This window comes from Poecilia reticulata, linkage group LG7 (genome assembly GCF_000633615.1).
Source record: "Poecilia reticulata strain Guanapo linkage group LG7, Guppy_female_1.0+MT, whole genome shotgun sequence".
NCBI lineage: Eukaryota > Metazoa > Chordata > Actinopteri > Cyprinodontiformes > Poeciliidae > Poecilia > Poecilia reticulata.
The window spans coordinates 23,416,594-23,436,197 of NC_024337.1; the positions used below are offsets into that span (position 1 = coordinate 23,416,594).

General features: G+C 37.9%; 1 protein-coding gene across 3 annotated transcripts in view; it reads left to right on the forward strand.

The window, feature by feature from the left end:
- Nucleotides 1-3,122: 3,122 nt before the first annotated feature.
- Nucleotides 3,123-19,604, forward strand: part of slc2a4rg (SLC2A4 regulator) — a 43,998-nt gene continuing 27,516 nt past the window's right edge. Inside the window, exons 1-2 of one of the 3 annotated variants that reach the window (XM_008413920.2) lie at nt 3,123-3,774; nt 5,833-6,068. In XM_008413920.2, coding sequence (XP_008412142.1) covers nt 3,523-3,774; nt 5,833-6,068 — 488 coding nt within the window. In that variant the 5' untranslated portion in view covers nt 3,123-3,522. The remainder of the gene's footprint in view (nt 3,775-5,832; nt 6,069-19,604) is intronic. The other 2 variants (XM_008413922.2, XM_008413921.2) reach the window with 2 other exon arrangements.

Consider the following 19,604-nt stretch of genomic DNA (forward strand, 5'->3'; position numbering starts at 1 on the left):
CCCAACCTCGCATCAGCAATGCACCTCTGAGTGCATGAGTCTGTCTGACTCATGAGAAATGGCCAACAGCTGAGAAGTGATCTCTCAAACAAAATCGACTGGAAATTGCCGTCGCGCTCCATGTTTTCCCCGTGTGGCTATCACCTTATGTGTTGCATTTTACCCTGAGAGAATGGACTGATCTGAAATACATTGTTGAACAATGTTATTCACTGACAGAGACAAATGTTCGTTGCACAAAGAGTACGATGATGTAAATGTGTAAAATACTCTGTTGCTGTTCTAATGTTGTTCCAATGTAACATGCAGTATACAGTATATTTGTTGCCGGAAAAAAAAAGAAGAAAAAAAAAAAAAGATGGCTATCACAGACATGTAGTACTTTGTGTATGAAAAAAAAGAGAAAACATTTCATGCTTTCCATGCAGATACAGATGCTGTTTATTAATTGTCTTAAAATATAAATATGGGCCAGTACTGCTGTGACAGCTGTAGCCAATGTTGTATGTTCTTAAAGCACAGGGTTTAATAAAAAAAAAGAAGTAAAATTAATAAATATAATATAGCGTGACAGTGCAAATATGCAAAAGATTGTAATGTTTTATATTACCCTTCATAAAATATTAAAGTGAGTTTTTACTTTTCTAATAAAGTGGCACATTATAACATGCTTGTGTTACCTGCATTTTGTTGTTTTGCAGAGGGAATCCAGCTAAGCAGAGATTTTCCCTCTTTGCTGCAGCCTGACATTAATAACTCAATCTTGCAATAATACAGGATGCAATAAATGTGTGTTTGTGAGGGATTAGGCAATAAAGCAGAAACCACTGGTGTGTACATTCTGGATCATTGAGCAACAGGTGTGATTTTATTTTCACTAACAAATATACACTGACAGTACAAACAGTTGGATAATGAAGTAGTAGTAGTAGTACATCATGGAGTGAAAGTAGGAATGGAGATTAAACTCTAACTTAAAATGTCTTGCTGATGAGATATATTTATTTCTTCTTCCTGTCGGGGTTGACTGCAGTGATACTGAGGCAAGTGGTTTTTAAACATTCCAGTTTTTGACCCAGAAAACATTGCTCTGCTCCGACAGTTTATATCACAATTTGGCAAAATACATTTCACAGTGAAATCTCTCTTTGTTTGCCAATTTTCCTTAAACTTTAATAAAATTGATGAAGTCTTCACACAGAAAACTCAGATGTTTTGCTGCAGTTATACAGAATACAAGTAAACACATTTAAGGGCACATTTTCTTTAAAAAAAACACAAAATAAACAACTGTCACCTCCAAAACACAAGCCAACAGGTCAATGAGGACACCACTGTCCTTATGACAAATAAGATGCTAATGAAAATAAAAAGGACTGCATTGTGTTCAATGTGATGTGACTAAAGGACTGCAGAAAAAAAATTTTGTGATTCAACAACAATTTGTAATTTGGAGTATTACAGTGAAAACCGTAGTGCCGCACTTGTGAAAGTGTAAGTCTGTTGGGCTACTCTTTGGCACTCGGACAACAATTCTGAGCGTAACACTACTGGACAAGGCATGTTTTCTATTTTTTGTTTTTGTTTTTTTTTAAAGAACAGTATTTTTAAGCCAACAGAAACCAGGGCATCCTGTTTTATAGGTTCCAAAACTATTTGTATTGTTTGGAAAACATATGAGTATGTAATAGCTTTAAAATGATTGGTTTCCAAAAGTATGTCATGGAGATTGTTGTTTGAAAAGAGCTGGAGATTTTATAAAATATTTTCTAATCAAACCATTTACTTTACTTTTAGGGTATTGTAAAGTTAATGAAACTTTAGGGGCCCCTGACATTGCAGTGAACTCAAACCAGTTTTATTGATTGATTTGCCAATTTTAAATTCATAAGCCAGAGTTTGTTGTGTCTTGTTCAAACTCATTATGTAAGAATTTGAAGCTTCACGGCTGTAACTATTACACCCTTTACTCGTGCACCAGAGGAAACTTGCAATTTTCTGCAGAGCTACAGTGCATCCAGAAAGTATGCACATTGCTACACTTTTTCCACAATTTGTTACAACATTATTCAAAATTGCATTAAATGAATCTCTTTCCTCAAAACTCTACACGCAAATACTGCATTATGACACTGTGGAAAAAAGGTTATAGAGATTTTAGCAAATTCATTAAAAATAGAAAACCAAGAAATCACATTTACGCAAGTATTTGCCATGACGCTCAAAACTGAGCAGTTTCCACTGATCATCCATCTCTACACCTTAAACGGAGTCCACTTGTGGAAAATTCAGTTGATTGGGCTAGATTTGGAAAAGCACATAAGGTCTCTATATAAGGTACAACAGTTGACAGTGCAGGTCAAAGGCCAAACACCAAAAATGAAATCAAAGAAATTATCTGCAGGCCTCTGAGACAGAGTTGTCTGGAAGCATGAATCTGGGAAAGGAAATGAAAATATTCTGCTGATTTGGAGGTCCCAATGAGATCAGTTGAATCTCATTGAACATCTCTGGAAAGATTTGAAAATGGCTCACAAGCATCTCCATCCAATATGATTAAACTTGAGAATGAAGGAAAGGTGTGCTAAGCTTGTGGCATCATAAAAGACTTGAGACTGTAACTACTGCTAAAGGTGGATCAAGGTGTAGGCGGTGGCTTCAATGTGATTCTTTGGTTTCCCATTTTAATGCATTTGCAAAAATCTCAAACTTTTCTCCACATTGCCATAATGAGGTATTTTTGTGTGGAATTTCTGAGAAAGAGATTAATTTAATACAATTTAGAATAAAGATGTAGCATAACAACATGTGTTAAAAGTGAAGTGCTGCGAATACTTTCCAGATGCACAGGACTTCCTTACAATGTGTCGCACACTATTTTTGTTGTTGTGTCTAACTATTTCACGACCTTACGTGAGGAGAAAAAAAGCATAGTAATTTGAATTAACAGTTAAAATGAACTTTATCTACCCTGATTTTAGATCCACTATGTCGCCGGTTAATTTGCATAAGCGTTACTGCGCAGTTTGCTTCTGGGGCTGAAGGCTGTTTTCCCCCTGCTCAACACCGGCTCTTCGTCGACAAACACCGGCCGGTAAACTGCTGTTCACACCCCCTTTTCTTTTCCTCCCACACTACTTGCTTAAAAAAAAAACGTGATTGACACGAGCAAAACAACCAATCAGAGGCAGTCTCGATGTGGACGCGTGCCAAAGTGACATGTTTATGTACGAGTCGGACCAATGGGAGCTTAGATGAGGGGGCGTGGCATTGGTTTGGAGGAAAGAGGCAAAACAATCTTTTTATCCTCCTAACCGGGCGGCTTTTTGGATATCCTGGGCTGCGGCGGTGACGGCAGCGGTGGAAAAAACTTCACATGTAGACTAGAATAGAAGTTAGGACTCAAATAGCTCCTATCAAACTGCGACAATCCCGATAAATGTATCTAATTCCCGCGATTTGCACTAAAACCCTACAGAAAGCCGACATTCTTCCTTTAGTCTCCACTCTCCTTGACTAAATATGGAGTCCAAATGCATTTTGGAAAAGTCGGCGGTCGGGACAAGCGTCGGCGGTGTCGTGGACTTCAACTACCGGCCGGGTCGCTACAACAGCCGGGTCCCAGCGGTGGCAAAAAGCAGCTTCACACCGGGGCCCATCTTTTACAAATGCGTAACGGACGGAGGCTCGACGGCAGCGGTTAAAAACGAGCGAACTTCGTCCGTCGGTAGCGGGCACTCACCGGGCGTTGGAATATTACAAAACGTGGAAAAAGTGAGTTCTTTCTCTAAGCTTTCGAAGTCACACGTATACCCACGTAGCCACGCAGATATCACAGAGTCAGACGGGGTTAACATGAGGGTATAGTTTGACATATGCCGCTGATGGCTTGTAACGGTGACGACCATGATGCTCGCATGAGACGGCTACATTTGTTGGCTTGTTTTTACATGTTTTTTATTGGATAAAGTGGTTTTTTAAAGGGCCAGTTTCACTAAAGAGTCAATAAAAGTGTTTATCTTGTGTTTTAACCGCTTTAAATGGCTGCTTATTCTGTGAGCAAAGTTTACAGCATAAAGGGGGGCAGGGATTCTAAACTACATGATTTACCCCCTCCCCCATGACTTAAGGGTGGAGCTACAACGTGAGCTTCCTGGCTGCGAAGGCCCGGTTCCTTCACGCAAACTCTTCAAAATACAAATTTGATTTATATGATTATTATTTTTTATTTCTTTATTTTGTCCTTTGCTTCTGCTTTTTATTTGCATCACGTTTGGATTTAAATCACATTTTTCAGCCATTACCTGCTTTCTGAAAAGAACAAAATAAAGACATGTTTTTAGCAGTATAGAATAAATTCATTTTATTAATGTATCAGTCAGGTTTTTATGGAGGTAAGACGGTTGCCTTGCCGCGTGTTTATGTCAGTGGTTCTTACTGGGGGCGGGCCCCCTGGAGGTATATAGTTACTGTAGGAGGGGGTGGGGAAGAGCAACAGACCAATGGCTGGAGGGAGATATTAAATGAAACTGGGTTAAATCAATATGATTTATTCTATGACGTGACCATTTTCATATACCATATGCTGAGCTTGATTTTCTGTGCTAAAATCCACCTAAAACACACAGTTCCATCACAGTTAATGATTAATTGGGAGAAGAAAAATGAGCAAGCTACAGTACTGTTTGGGGTGGAGTGAACTTTTTATGGCTTCTGGAAGAGAGAGAGGGGGGGAGGTGGCAGCCTGCCACAGTTTTGAAAAAATTGGTTTACAGTAACAAAGCTTTCTGGCATTAACTCAAAGGGATAGTTTATATTTTCTGAAGCGAGGTTCTGTGAAAATATTAGTGATAGTTCTATCCGTACTGTAATAGAAAAAAGTGACTTGTAGTGAGTTTGTGGAAAAATGAAGAAATCTTCAGTGGCAAAATGCCAACAGCTAGTCAGGCAGACCAAGTGTTTAGCTGCTTTGGGGATTTTGTAACAAGTCAAACTGAAAATGTTTATCAGTGGAAAATTGGGCCATTATAGCAGATATTAAGCACCAATATTTTCATGAGTGACAGTTGCTAGGTTTGTGATTTTTCTCAGCCAAGCAGCATGCAGGTGACTATGCCACTGTTTTATTGACATTGCTTGCTTTCTGTATAAATTCACCTAATCAGCTGTTCCACCTGATCATCATCCTAGGAGACATGGGAAAACACAGGGATGTACGATTTTCAGTGCTGTTGTACAACTGACAAACAGTCAAAAAATCTATAATGTTACTCAATTCTTGGCAAACTTAGAATGATGAGTAACATGAGGCATATTTATACAGTTGGTAGTGTCAACCGGAAAAAACAGTGACAAACTTACCAGTCGTGTCTTGTGAAAGTCTCAACGTATATTACCCACCAATTTAGCAGTGTCTCTTAAGGTAGCATTTATGGTTTAAACTTGCTAACATCAACTAAACAGGTTGAATAGCTCACTGTGATATATCTATTTACTACAGGTAGAGGAACTGTTTCTGATAATTACATTACGGAAACATCATTTCAGTATATCTGAACTGTCCATTTAAGCATTGTAGGTTTTGTGAATTCATTTTTTATGTAAAAATGCAATTTTTTTCAGAGACTTATCTTCTGCAGTTAAGATAAGGTAACCCCCCGCCCCCGAAAAACTGTTTATAACAGTTTGAGCTCACTTAAATGAGAAACAGATCTTATAACCTTCCAATATATTTTTAAAAATAGTTTTTACTATCCCAAATACAGGTTATTAGTACTTCAACTACTTGGACTGATAAAGGGAAGTTCAGTTTGTTTCTGCTTCATTTTCCAGACAGCCGTCAGAGACCAAAAAGACATTGGTTCCACTGGGATCCTGAAGAGGGCCAGTCCTACCCTCTGCTTTGGCATGGGCAGGCAGTTGCCAGGCAGCTCCATAAGTTTGGACATCAGAAACCCAGGAAAACAGGCAGAGCTGGCCAACAGCTACAGGCCAGCACAGGGGCAGAGTGTCCCACAGGCGGAGATACAACCCCTTCCCTCCTCCCACATCCCAGTCCCCAGAAACAGGTAGGAAAACTGAGGCCAGCAACAGTCGTGGACCCATTTATTTTTGGTGTTGTTTGTGGACCGCATCGTTTAACTTGTAGACAAAGCCCCATTTTGCATTTTAGCACAAAAACACTCCTGCCAGCTCATAGGATTCTGAAGCACAGAGGTATTTTGCTGTGGGTGGCTCTTGTGCCCGAGGGTAATTTGGCTGTGACTTTGTTGTCATAAAAGCAATTGGCTCTGGCAGTTTGTGCATTCAGCTCTGACTTGTGTTCATAAGGTCTTAAGAGAAGTGAAATACACCATCTGCCTATAACCGTCCAGTGGTTTTGGTCTGAATGGTGTGGGAGTGTACTGGTTAACTGACCGCATGTTTAGTGCTCCTTCCAGAATAGTTTCGAAATACTATTCCTTTGGAGAGCCAGAGTTTGCAGTCAGAGCCAGAATTGCTCAATCTGCTTGACCGAAGGAGGGGAAAAAACGAGGAGGCAGGCTACTGATAAGTCAGTTTAACTGCTTTTGGGAAAGTTTTTTATTAGTCCAAAGTCATCATATTGACTGATTTAAGTTATATTCCTCTCCAGAGTCCAGTTGATGTGTTAGCCGCTTTCTTCATGTAGATGGGCAGATAAACTTTATCGTTTCTGCTTGTATGTGCTGGCATTGTTTTTTCACTCTGTTTTAGCTGTTTCACTTCATTTTCCAAAACAGTTGTATCCACAGCCTTCTCAGTGTAAGCTGCACACATGCAGACTTGTTGTCTGAAAAACAAACAGAACGAACACGCAGCGATAAGCTTAATGCACTGATAAGTGATTATGTAATATGAAAGAGGACTGGGAGTGGTTATCGGTTTAGCTTTAAAGCTTTTAACCTTTTTCTTTACTCAGCTATTGGTTGCTCTTTGTGTCAAGTCCCTACCTGTTTGTCAGATGACTCTTGGAGATTATTAAAATGCCTGGAGGGCGTACAGTGTAAAAACTAAACAACTTGATATTTTTTCCTGATTGTCTGTGAGCTCAGTGTAGTAGATATATTCCAAAGTAGCTTAAAAAAAACTGATTGCTGCTGCACTGAACGAACATAACATTTGAGAAAGGGTGTGAATGGTTAAGGGGGTTTCAACACCACACTCATTTACTTCCATCTCGACACGTGAATTTCACGTGCCAGTGATCATTTATACTATGTTGTGAGTGAAAGTCTCTTGGGAGGCTGCAAGACTGAGTCTACTTTTAAATCAGAACAAACTGCTTGAATTCAACATAGTGCCTATGAGATGGCCAAGAAAGCATCTATTTTTGTCTCTTACGTACACATGCTGACCAGATGTAAAGCTTCAGCACAATCATAGCAATCTCACTGAGCACACTGCTACCACATTAACAAATTCAGCGTTGACATTATGCAGACTGTAAGAGAGATTGCATAACATTATATAACGGTGTGGTCATAAAAGTGAAGTCTGTTTGTTGCACTGTTGACCTTTTCTAATATTGCAGTGAGTTTGCCAGACTAAGATCTGTGTTTGTTTTGCGTTCAGTGTCAAGGAACTAAGTTTTTTTTTACAATTAAATCATGTCATAGTGATGATGCATACCCCTCTTTCCTAAGTTGCTTCTAATCAGAACCTATTAAGTTTGTTATAAACTGGATACGTTTTCATGGATTCTGTTAGTTTATCTTTAAGTTTTCTTAAATTACTGAAAAGAATGACAGTTCGGAATCGGATAAATGTATCTAACACCTGTCAAACACTAGGGCATCTCTTCCTGCCAACTGAACAATGCATTTATTTTGAATTTCTGTTTAATTTAGCATGAACTTAAATACGTTTTGTCCTTGATACAAGTGATTGAAGAAAAAACTATTTTGATGCTACTTTATCCCAGTATTGCAATAGAATGAATTCCCTGAAAAGTCTTTAAAACTCAGTAGTTTGAAGTTAAGTATGCTAACACATTTGATTTATTTATAATACAAGATGATTGTGTTTTTCTTCACTCGTTCACCACTTACTTTTCAGACTCTACAATATCCGTTTTTCTTGATAGTGAAAAATATTTCGTCAGAACAAGAGTTTCTAGCAGGAAAGCCTTTTGTTTCTGTTTATACCCAAGTAAATCTAGCTACAGTCTGCAACAAACTTGGGTTTTACTTCTGTTGACAGAGTTTTTATGCAGGGATGTTTTTGGAAGTGCTAAGCTATTGCTAGAATTTTTACTTTCTGTTTTGACATGACTTATTGATAACTTAGCTGCGAAGATATTTAAATGGGTTTCCATCAGGAAATTATTGTGCTTCATAAACTCAGTGATGTCTTTTGATAATAGAAACATTGGTGAATAGTTTTTAATAGTTGATTTAAAAAAAAAATCACAGAGGTATTTTGCTGTGCCACCCACAGCAAAATACCTCTGCAATTTACGAAAAACGCGTAAATTGCGGGAATCTGATATCGATCATTTGAAACGCTTTTATTTGTACATCTTATATATTGGAAAACAAGCAAAAGTTTATCAACAAAATAGCAGCCTGTTTTAAAAACTAGTCAGTTCATTTAAAGGTATTACTTTGGATTTGGTGCATCGGGTGAATAAAATGTACCTTAAATGGACCAAGACTTCATCTAATTCTGGCTCTGTTTGTTAACCTGATGAGTATGTGGTATTAATCGCTATTTACTGGAGATCCACTGGTCAGGCTTGTCCTGGATGATACAAATTTCTAGTTTTGTTAGAAATGTGACCTGATTCTGATGTCATGCTCTAAGAACTGTATGGGAAACATGAAACATATGTTTTGTTTTTGTTTTTTTTATTGAGAAAGAATTTTTAAATCCAACAGAAAAGGAAAGAAAAAAAATTGTATCATCCCCCATATATTCTTCAGTAATATGATGAATATATGGGTAAAAAAGTACTTCACAAAAATCAGATTTTGAAAAATTTCACCTAAAGAAAAAAAAAAATTTAATTGTAACGATAGGGAGGGGTTACATGCAATATCAATTCTGTTAAGTTTGCAAGCTTCTGCATTTAATGGGTGTAACCAGGAGTGCGCTTGCTGCACTCTGTACCGTGCTTCAGATAACGTCAACAAAACCATTCATCTTCATTTGTTACCCAACAGCTTAGTTAATACTATTTCTGTGTCACAGGATTATGTGTGCTTAAGGAGACTTTTTGCTGGAAAGACATGGCTCGCCCCTCTGTGTGTTTTGTATTGGTTCACTTTTCTGCATTTTGTATCTTGTGCAAAACTCTTCACTTTCACGGTTTGTCTTGTTGGTGTGCAAACCCTGCAAAGTAGGTCACTATCCCTTCGACAAGTCTGGGCAAAAACCCTCGCAGAATGAGAGAGAAAGAGCCAATGCACCCACTCACATGTGTGCTTATTCGATTAACAAAACTAAAACCCCCTGAAACATCTTTCAAAACTCCCACCCGTTTTGTCAACTGCACCCCGTCCTCAGGGAGTCCTGTGTCTGATTAAGTCTCTCTTGCACTCACACCCTAAAGCAAAGCGTGCTCGACCTGTCAATTCTCATCAGCATGGGATCCAGTGCCCTGATATTGAACAGAGACTAGTTGAAATGAGCAAGAAAAAATAAAAACAGTAAGGCCTGATGAGATGAACAGGGGAGGGGTTACTTTATTTTGATGAGAAGAGTTTGTCTCTCTTATCTGTCCTTGGTCAGGTACACAGCCGGCTAGCATGAATGGAAAACATTGAGTTGGCATAAACAGGACACCAAAGCAACCGGCAGTGAAGGGAGGGGGCAGTGGATAGGATTCGTGGTGTATCTCTTCTATATTTACTGATACGCTGTTTGGATAAAAGTCAATGGGACTTTTTGGGCAGGAGGGAGTGAAGTCCACCTCTCACATTCACCTGGCCATGACCATTACACCTACCAATTCTCCCCTCCCAGAGGAGACCTTTCAGCTGGTTGTTGAAGGTCAGAGTCGCTGAAACAGCGCCCCACCCCCCAACCTAGTCTGGGATGACTAACCCACATTCAAACCCCTGACATTGCCTCCTGAGAAAGTCAATCCACTGCTTTTTAGGTGGGTGACTGCTTTCTTACATTTCAGTAGTTTGAACTCGTCAGTGTTATCTTTAGTTTTAAAAGAATTCCTTCTGAGCCTGATGATCCGTTTTCACATGTCGCGTCAGCCCCTTTTTTTCCCTCTCTCTCTCCCACACCGCAAGAGGTTGAAGCTTTTGCACTGACAGGCAAGGGTGAAAGGTCACCCCTCAATGAATGGAGTTATGCAGGAGGGGCGGGCCTAGAACAGGACGCAAACAGGCATCTGGCACGTCTGGTAGGTCAACCTCAGGATCTGGGTCGCAGAGCTGCGCCGGCAATTTAAAACCACAGATGATAAGTGACAGCTCATCATTTAACACTGCAGCTTTATTATCTCCAGATTGAGAGGCGGGTGGACAAATGAGAAGCTTGTACGTAGTACATATTTTGACAATATAGTATCATGTTTGTGGCTCAACAAACACTAAATAAACCGACTGATAGAAGTTCAGTTTAAATGAATGTATTTAAAAGGCACCAGTTCACAACAAATACTTACTCAGATCAGTTCTAACATATAAACAAACTTTACTTTCAACTCAATCCCAGTTATAATACAGTGCAGTCAGTCAGTTTTTAGTGCAAGATGACTGCTCATCCTTAGTAAGCATGTAGCACTGACAGGCAAGCAAATTTTTACTTGTTTCACTGTGTGAGCGCAGTCATCAAATTAGTAAAGGGCTGTTTTTCTTTTAGCAAATTGATGTAAATAAGGAAAATGCTAGGTCCAATTCAGCTTGTTTTGTTGCAAAAGTATGTTTAAATGGAGAAAATCTAACCTTCGTATAAACTATGAAACTGTACATTGGTGTAAATCAATGCTTCAGCACTGTGCATCTTTTCTTTAGTGCAACATCCAAAAGGAGAGGAACTTCCTTTTTGAACAGTTCCTGCAGTCCTGCAGTAAAATGCTTTATCTCTTGCTCACCCACACTAATAGTCACACACATAAGGCCTCCTGTTCTGCCACAGCAGCATTTAGAAACAGCTCAGTCAACTGTCATTCCTTCTTCTCAGTAGATCTTTCTGTCCCTCTACCCAACAAAGTCTCCATACCAACCAGCAGCTGTTGTGCGCCACTCCTCCTCCCCTTTTCCACCAGCTTCAGCTGCATCTAAATTTTCGCCTTCTCTCAACTTTACAGTATCTTTCACACAATCGTTGTCACTGTTTCATCAGCTCTGGTTTCCTATGACTGACATGCATGCAAACAATAAAAATGGGTGTAAACAGATTTATTTAACTTATGTTTTTTTTCCTGTTACACATTATTTGTAAAAATGAACAAAATTGGTTTAACACTTTTCATTTGCCTTTTATAACAATACATCCTACTTTGTTTCTCTTGCCCTCTTTTTTTCTAAAAGGCAGCATAAATCCTCTTGAAAGCCAGAGAAGATGAAGCACAGTATCTAATCTTCCTGTTTTAGCTGTCAGAAAGTTCTTTTTAATTCTTCATTAAAATTTACAGCGAGGATAACAACTGTATTTGCTGGAACCTATGAGATGGGAGCTCCTCTGCATTAATGTATTATTGTATTCTGTATAACCCTCAATATTAAAATTCATATGTAAATTAAAACATCTGTGTTATTTCCACTGTACTTCTCAGTACAATAGTCAGAGACAAAGGTAAGAAGTGAAAGAATGTAGGAAGATCCAAAAAGAAATATGCAAACTAGGGAGCAAAAATAACTTGGGTTAATCATTGCTTTTGATGTTGAGGGTCGGAGACTGCAGCATAAATAAAGTTTAAAGTAACGGGAGGGACGTGCTAACAATATGTTACAACCTGAAACATGCCCACGCTCAGATATGCACACATGGCTTTATGGAGAATATTGCAATATTTATCTGCATAAAAAGCAAAAAATTTGCTAGCTTATTACTTTCTAGCAAATATAGGGTAATTTTAATGGCACCATGCATCTCTTCCCTCTGTTGTCTGTCATGTAAAAATAAGTTTGAAGAACTAAAAGTTAACGCGTAACCCTCAGTTACCTTTTTTTTTTTTCTTTTTGCATGAGGTGACTGGTATTATGTCCCATATGTGAGCTTGTAATTTAGACACTGTACCCTGTTTTATTTTGTAGATTTGAGTAATTAATTCATTTTATTCGTGTCTCCTCAAATATGTCAGCTATACCAGCACCTCACTAAAGCAGCGTTTAGGAAGAGAAAATTCACTATAGAGGTTTCTTTCTACAGGATGAGAAACTTCAGCTGTCCGTGACCTCAGTTCCACCTGACAGATTATTGACATTGCTGTCTTTTGCCTTATTGCGGAAGAGAGCATTGGTGAACTTCTGCCATTTCAATCGATTTTGTGGTGTAAAGTTAAACATTGTGGACAGTGATTTGTCAAAATGCCAGGGCCTCAGAGGGAGTAAGTAAATCAAAGAGTGAAGAAACAACTCAAGGGGAGTGTGTAGATTAAATATCTTCTCTTGTGCTTGAAATAACTTCACCAATACTCCACTTTGACAATTAAAGCTTAAATCAACATATAAAAAAAAAAATACAAACATGCCACACCCAAGCTGTGAAAACCAGTAAGCCCAGTTTCTTTTAAGCTCCTAGAATCCCCCCGTGCTTTGTGGAAGTTTCTTCAAGTGTGTGTTTAGACATGCACATCTTTAACAATAGGGCTTTGTTGGACGGGATAATGAATAATACCCGTGCCCTCCGACAACTAGTGCTGACAGATGGGCAATGAGTTCTATAAATGAAAACGGTTGTGTATTTTCCAATTTTAACTGAGATTACACATCAGAACCACAATGCTAAGGTTAGCAATTTATGCACAGAGTGACATAGTTGGGCTTCATTATCACATATCTGCTAGTGTTGCTGTTGTCTTCTAAACTCCTGGCCATTGCATCATTGGAGTGTGCTTGCTATGTACTGCTTAACCACCCCAGCATCTCGCCTGTTATCATATGGGGCCTGACACATTTGTATGGTTCTTCAAAACATTTCAGTCTAGATTGTGACTGAGGTGGCTAAATTAGTTTATGGGGTTTACCAAAAATATAGCAAGAGTGGGTTGAAAAAAAATGTTCAAATGCTTTATAGGTCTTTTCCATGGAAAGAACCCTCAATCTTGAACTGGTTCAAATCGGATGACTTCAAACTTCCGTGAGTTGTTGAGAGCCGAAACATGTTTTTATCAGTTTGGGGAACCAAATAAGTGTTTTCAACAAAGGGTATTCTACAACATAGTAGAAAGTGTTGTAGCAAGATGGCAGAGCTAGCTGAGTTGTGCATATTAGTTCTTTGTTCACATATCTTCCTTTAGTTGAACAATTCAGACATTTCAGCTGATCACCAATACAACGTTTACGCTTAATGTAGATTGCCTAGCTCTGCTTTGCAGCGCTACAGTCCGCTCAAAATAAAATCAGCTGCTTGGTTTCCTCAACAGATGAGTGCATATTCTTCGTTCCTATGATTTTGTTTTTGTTATTTCTTTGTTCAGTTGACCAGGCTTTTTCTCCAGGTGTTGACCAGTGCGTGGGTGATGTAATGGTTCACACAGAAAAATCAGCTGGACCATAGTTAGCGCTGTGAAACCTCTTTTTTTGCTGTGAAAACACAGGACAATGATTCAAAAATTCATTTGAGAACCATAATGGCCTCTGAACTGTGTAAATGCGGAAAAGTCCTAACATTTAAAAGTAAAATGTCTTAAACGTACTTAATATTTGATTAATTTAAATTAAAATAAATGTTAAATGCCGGAGGAAAACAAAATAGCGACACCGATGTTCAGTTAAAAATTGAGATCTCGGAATTGTGATGGATATGCTGTTTTTGAAAGTTTGATAAAATGCTTACTACTCGTACACAACATTTGTGTTCTGGGGTTGCGAGCTCTGACTGGAATGTATATTTATACATGTAATATTCCAGGTTTTTAATCTCAGAGAGGGGACATTTATCTTAGTACATGAGGGAGTCCAGAAAAAGAGTGGAATATCTTCAAATATTTCCATGCGTCCCAGAGTTAAAAAAAATGCCTTTAAATGTCTGTTTAAAAGACTCTGTAGGAATCTGTTTATTGGTTCTGGGGTATTCGTGGAGAAAACCTCAGCCAAAAGTCAAAATGTCAACATACAGAGAACAAATTAGAACTCTTAACCAAGATGAAAATCACTTTTATCACAGCTTCAAAAAAAAAAAGGAAGCCTATTGCACAGTCCAGATTTTTCACTCCTCTTACTTTCAGTTCATGCTCTTCTAACTTACAGGCTAGAACTTGGATCTAAAAGAGTTTACATACATTGTACTACCAACAAACTAAGCATGTTGTTGGTTTCTTTGTGTAATATGGAGCGTGTTTGACAATTTAAAAACTTTATTTTTTTTCTTTGGTGATATGATGTATGATGGCATTTTCTTTACCAATATTTCCTAGACTAAGATGATAAACTTTCTAAATCTGCTTTTGTTTGCCCATTTTGAGATTCTGAAACAATGGTGGTCTAATTTAGGATGCTAGGAATTATTTTGTTAAACCATTTGTAATAAATGTGTTTGTGGTAAATCAAATTGCTTCATTTGAAACTTTATGGTCGATTAAAAATAAACACAATACAAAAACTGCACAATAGTTCAAATATCTGTATATCCCGTATATGTTTTAGATGAGCAACACTATGAAACAGCCTGGACTCTGATTATTGCCTTGATAAGGTAGAGTGGTTTGTCACTTGGAGAGTTCAAACAGTTGTGCTCAGACCTAACATAAACATAAATTATGTTGGGTTTGAGCACAAACATGCCACTACACAGAGCCAAACGTGTGAAGCTTTCCTCTCAGATGCAGATAAGTGTCCAAATAACCTCTAGAAGTCTCAGCTCTTCTGTGGTGAAGCAACACTGAGAGGTTTTACATACTGTATACTCAAACTGTTTCCTCATGAGCTGCTTTTCCACCCACAGTGGGCTTTAATGCAAAACTCTAAAAGTCTATTGTTTTGCTTTGATGGAGCAATAAACACTGTTGTAGTGATTCCCGGTTTAGAAGAATTGAATGAAGTCAATTTGGAATCAGGGCGGAAGAATGATGATCCAGTAAGATGTTCAGCTGCTTCAGTTTTTCCTCGCTCTTGCTCAATCTGCTCCAATCCGGTTTGAACCAAGAATCAACACCGCGGTCTCAGTTGGTTGGATTTACACTATGTTTTACTCACCATAATTGCACCATAAGGAAAAGATGGAAAGAATGAGGCTGGGAGAGACTGGAGTAAGGAAATAGCTCAAACGTTTTTGGACACTTACAGAAAGAAATGGATATATCATCCTTGAATGTGAACCATTAAATTATGTTCTTTATTTGATATTCATAGCTTAGCTTAATTGGCCTCAGTAAATTACTGAATGATGAACTGGCAATCTCTCCAGGTAAACCCCACCCCAGTGACCGCTGCAGATGCTCCCCCAGGCCCTCACACCCCAGTGACCCTGCAGGGATTAGCGGATACAGATGAGATTACGTCTTGTGAACAGTTCAGTGTATTCACAAATGGCGTAAAGATGTCTGGAATTATTCATGGTTAAGAAGTTCAGTGTTGAGTTAATGAAGATCATTGCTAGGCACATTTTATCAATAAATTTGAGAAAGTGGAGTTGCCAGGGCAGCTTTTTTTTTTTTTTTTACTTACAAAAAAGCATTTTGATTCTTTTTAATTTAAATTAAAATTTTAAATTATAATGCATTTACCTTGTGTATTTAAGTCTGAGAGAGTAGATATTTGGCAGGGGAAAAACAAACCTGACTGTTCAACAGACGGGACTCTTAAGCCATTTACAAGACATGACTTTTTCTCTGGGCCACAGCTGAGCCTGGCAAGCTCTCCCATCTGGCTGTCAGTTGGAATTTGGCTGCATGAAAATCCACAAATGTTGCATGGGGACTCACCAGTTGTGTCCAGCTTGCAATTATTCTTTTCCATTTTTATGAAAGTAAAGTAAGTAGTCATGTTTCAGCTTTTCTTGCAACAAAGAACAAACAATATGTTCATAAACAATGGGTTGTGTTGCCCTCCCAGTCACTTACAAGCAAATTTCTACCTGTCTGCTGCAGTCTGCAAGAATTATGCTCATTTTATGATCATTGTGTCTTTAGTGTTTCCATAATATGCTCTTATTGCTTCCATTCATCTTAATAACTGTCCCTTTGTTGGCACAGAGGGTAGAAATTGAGAACCTATTGCTTTATGTATTCCGAACAATCAAAATGCTCAGTGCAACATTGATCCAGCGATATGTTACGTTAGTTTTTGGGACTGGTCTTTATAAGTTGCTACTTACTGTAGTAAGGAGTAACCAGGGCTTAATCTTCTTATAGAAATTATGTCACATGTAAAAAAACCAAATCAATAAATAAATAAAAAGTTAAATAAGAAAGTCAAATAAATAGTTACGTATATCTTAATCTTTTAAAAAGTTAGCATTAGCTATATATGAGGGAGGAAGTGCTATAAGATGAAATTTTTTAAACTTTCTTATACTGCATTTTACTGCATTGACTTGACTAAACCGGCAACTTTGTACAAAAAATGTGATAAATGTTAGTTTAGTTGAATAAAAAATAAAATAGCATAAAGTTTGGTCATTTAAAATCCATGCCAATATCAAAAATAATCCACACCTGGTAATCAATCATCTTAAATGTGTATATATATGTTGTGTATGTTGATTTAACTAACTGATGGAAACAGCTGCTCAGATTTCCTCTGTGACTCTCGCTTAGACCCGGAAATTTCACAAGGTTTATTCTTCTGTCAACACAAAAAGGTTGGCAAAACACTTCAGATATTGAGTATGTTATCAGACATCCTAATAATTTCTTACTTGGCCAACGTAGACAAATTACTGTACAAATTTACTATCAAGCATGTGGGAAAAAAGAGTAATATTAAACTCAAAAAGGCTAATAGATGTTTAACTAAAGTAAGTGTTGTGTTTCTGGCATACCATCTGAATATTTAAAGAAAAAACACAATAATATGCACTAATACATGTTCCGTTTGGACATTATCGCCACCCTGTGGTTGAAGCTATGCATTGCAGTCAGTTGCTGGCCTTAGTAAGCTGCCCTCTTATTGGAAACGTCATAAACATTGTTGACCCTTAGGGTGAGCTGCAGCACATTACAGGCAGTCAACCATCATAAGCTAAATTGTGAGGCTCAAATGTTACTAATTTAATTATCTAAAGTTTTGCAAATCAGCTGCCTGTTAGAATAAATGTTTAAGGTTCACTCTCTTCAACATTTTAGTTGGTTTTTGTTTGAGTTATATTTTAAAGCAACTTGGCAATCATGGATTTGTCTTTGGTTTAGAAATGTATATAGAACAACATGAGCTATTCTTGATGAAAATAATGCAAGTAACATCCACTTCACAGTACATACCAATTTGCTGTGTCAGGCTCGATTGTGCTGTTTTCCTTAAAGGAAATGCGAACACTTCGTAATGTGCAGTGCTATCAAACAGATTGTAACTTCTTAACAGTTTAACTGGTGGTTTTTATGCTTACTTTTTGTGGGTCTCCACCTTCCTAGCTTGTACTGTCTATAAAAAAGGTTGTAATCAGTTTTTTAATGACTGGAGACTTTCTCTATCTGACACTCGCCTGTGGATATTTGGCTTTGTCGGAGAGGGGGGAGCAGAATAGATTGCTAACAGCAACAACGATGGTTTCCTTTCACAAAACACAGGAAACCAGGCAAGAACCTGCGCTGGCTTGTGGTGGCAGCAGGGCAAATCTCAGGAGTAGGCATGAGTGGGAGTGGGATGTGAGGATTGAGAAACAAAGTTGGAGCATGAGTGGAGAAAGACAGCTGACCGCAGTTGAGGGTCTCCAGCGTTTACATTCCTTTCTGTTTCAATTTAGTCCTCCCTGTCCTATTTCTAGCTTGTATTTCTAAGTCAATGATCTGTCATTTTCCATCTTTTCTCCCAACTATTTGAATTCTAAGACACGACAAAGGGGATGGCATTTTTTTAAACTATGATTTAATTTTTCGACTCTGTCCATAAATAAATCCAGTTTTTCCATTTCTGGTGCAACCAAGGATGGTTTGGTTTGTTTAGATACATGAATTTGTCGGAGAGGGGGGAGCAAAATGGATTGCCAACAGCAACTTGAATGGATGTCAAAATAATGAAAAGAAAACAGGAATTTGGCAAGGTTCTGTGGCTTGCCTCAACAGAAATGAAGAACGACATGCTGCAAGATAAGGAAGTGGTGTTATTGTAGACAGAAGGGCCTATCTTTTTTGTGGGCCTCAGACATAAATAGGAAAATCAGGCTAGAAAAACTAAGACCCCTGGTCAAAACAAATTCCTTGCATTCCCTTAGTAATGGATATGCTGGTAGAGAGGAGTGCCGGAAGTTGAGAGGACATTAATTTAATCTACTTTTTGATATTATAGGATTGAATGTACAAGTCATTGGTTCAATGTCTTCTGCCCAGCAAAATGATCACAAATGGTGTCTTTCTGAACGAGTTACTTGTAGATGCCTTCATTTACTTGCTGTGTTTGGAGGCAAAGTTCTAACTTAAGTTATTATTGAATGAAAACGGCACTTTAAAACGCCTTAATTAGCAGCTTGCATAGTAGCAATCATCAATTCTATTGATTTGAGCTGTACAATTCAAAAATGTCATGTCCATTTTCCAATTTCTATAGCTTGTTTTTTTTTTTTAAGTTTCAAGTTGTTTCCACCAGAACTGATTAGCTGATTCCAAATTGTCTTTAAGGATAAGAACGCCACACCTGTGAAGTTTTTTTTTTTCTTTTTTTTTTTTCCTTACCTTTTTGCTATACACAGTAATTAATTACTTCAGGTTAGTTTTATTACAGGTTAGTTTTTCAGACACATAAAAGAAATGGCTTTTTAAATTAAAATAACTTATTAGATACTGACTTTCTTATGACTTTATTTTAAAGCATCCTCCCAATACCACAAATTGCTAACTTTGAGTCTTAACTCGATGACACCATCCGAACCCAAGACTGTGGTTGTTAGCATGACCTGGAAGGTATGATGTATTAACTAAAATTGGATAATTAAGTTTCCAGCTGACAGAAAATCAGTAAGGGCGGATTAAGCTAAAAATTAGCTGATCCAGTCACCAGCTAAATTCTCAGCTTATCTTCAGAAATGTATGCAGTTTTATTGTGTAAATGTGTGAGCAAGCCAGAATAGCATCTGCCTCCATTGTGTTTTTATCTTTTTTGAAGAACCATTGATTTAAAAATAATATTATGGGATGTCTAAGTCGAAACATAGATGTATTGACTTTTTGAAGTGAATTTGCTTTCACATTAAATTGTTTACATCTATAATTTAAATCTATAATAAAAACCATATGTGTACCGTAGTTTATGATACATTTAATAAGATGGAATTAACGGAATCATGCTTTTTGCTCCATGTGTGTCCTA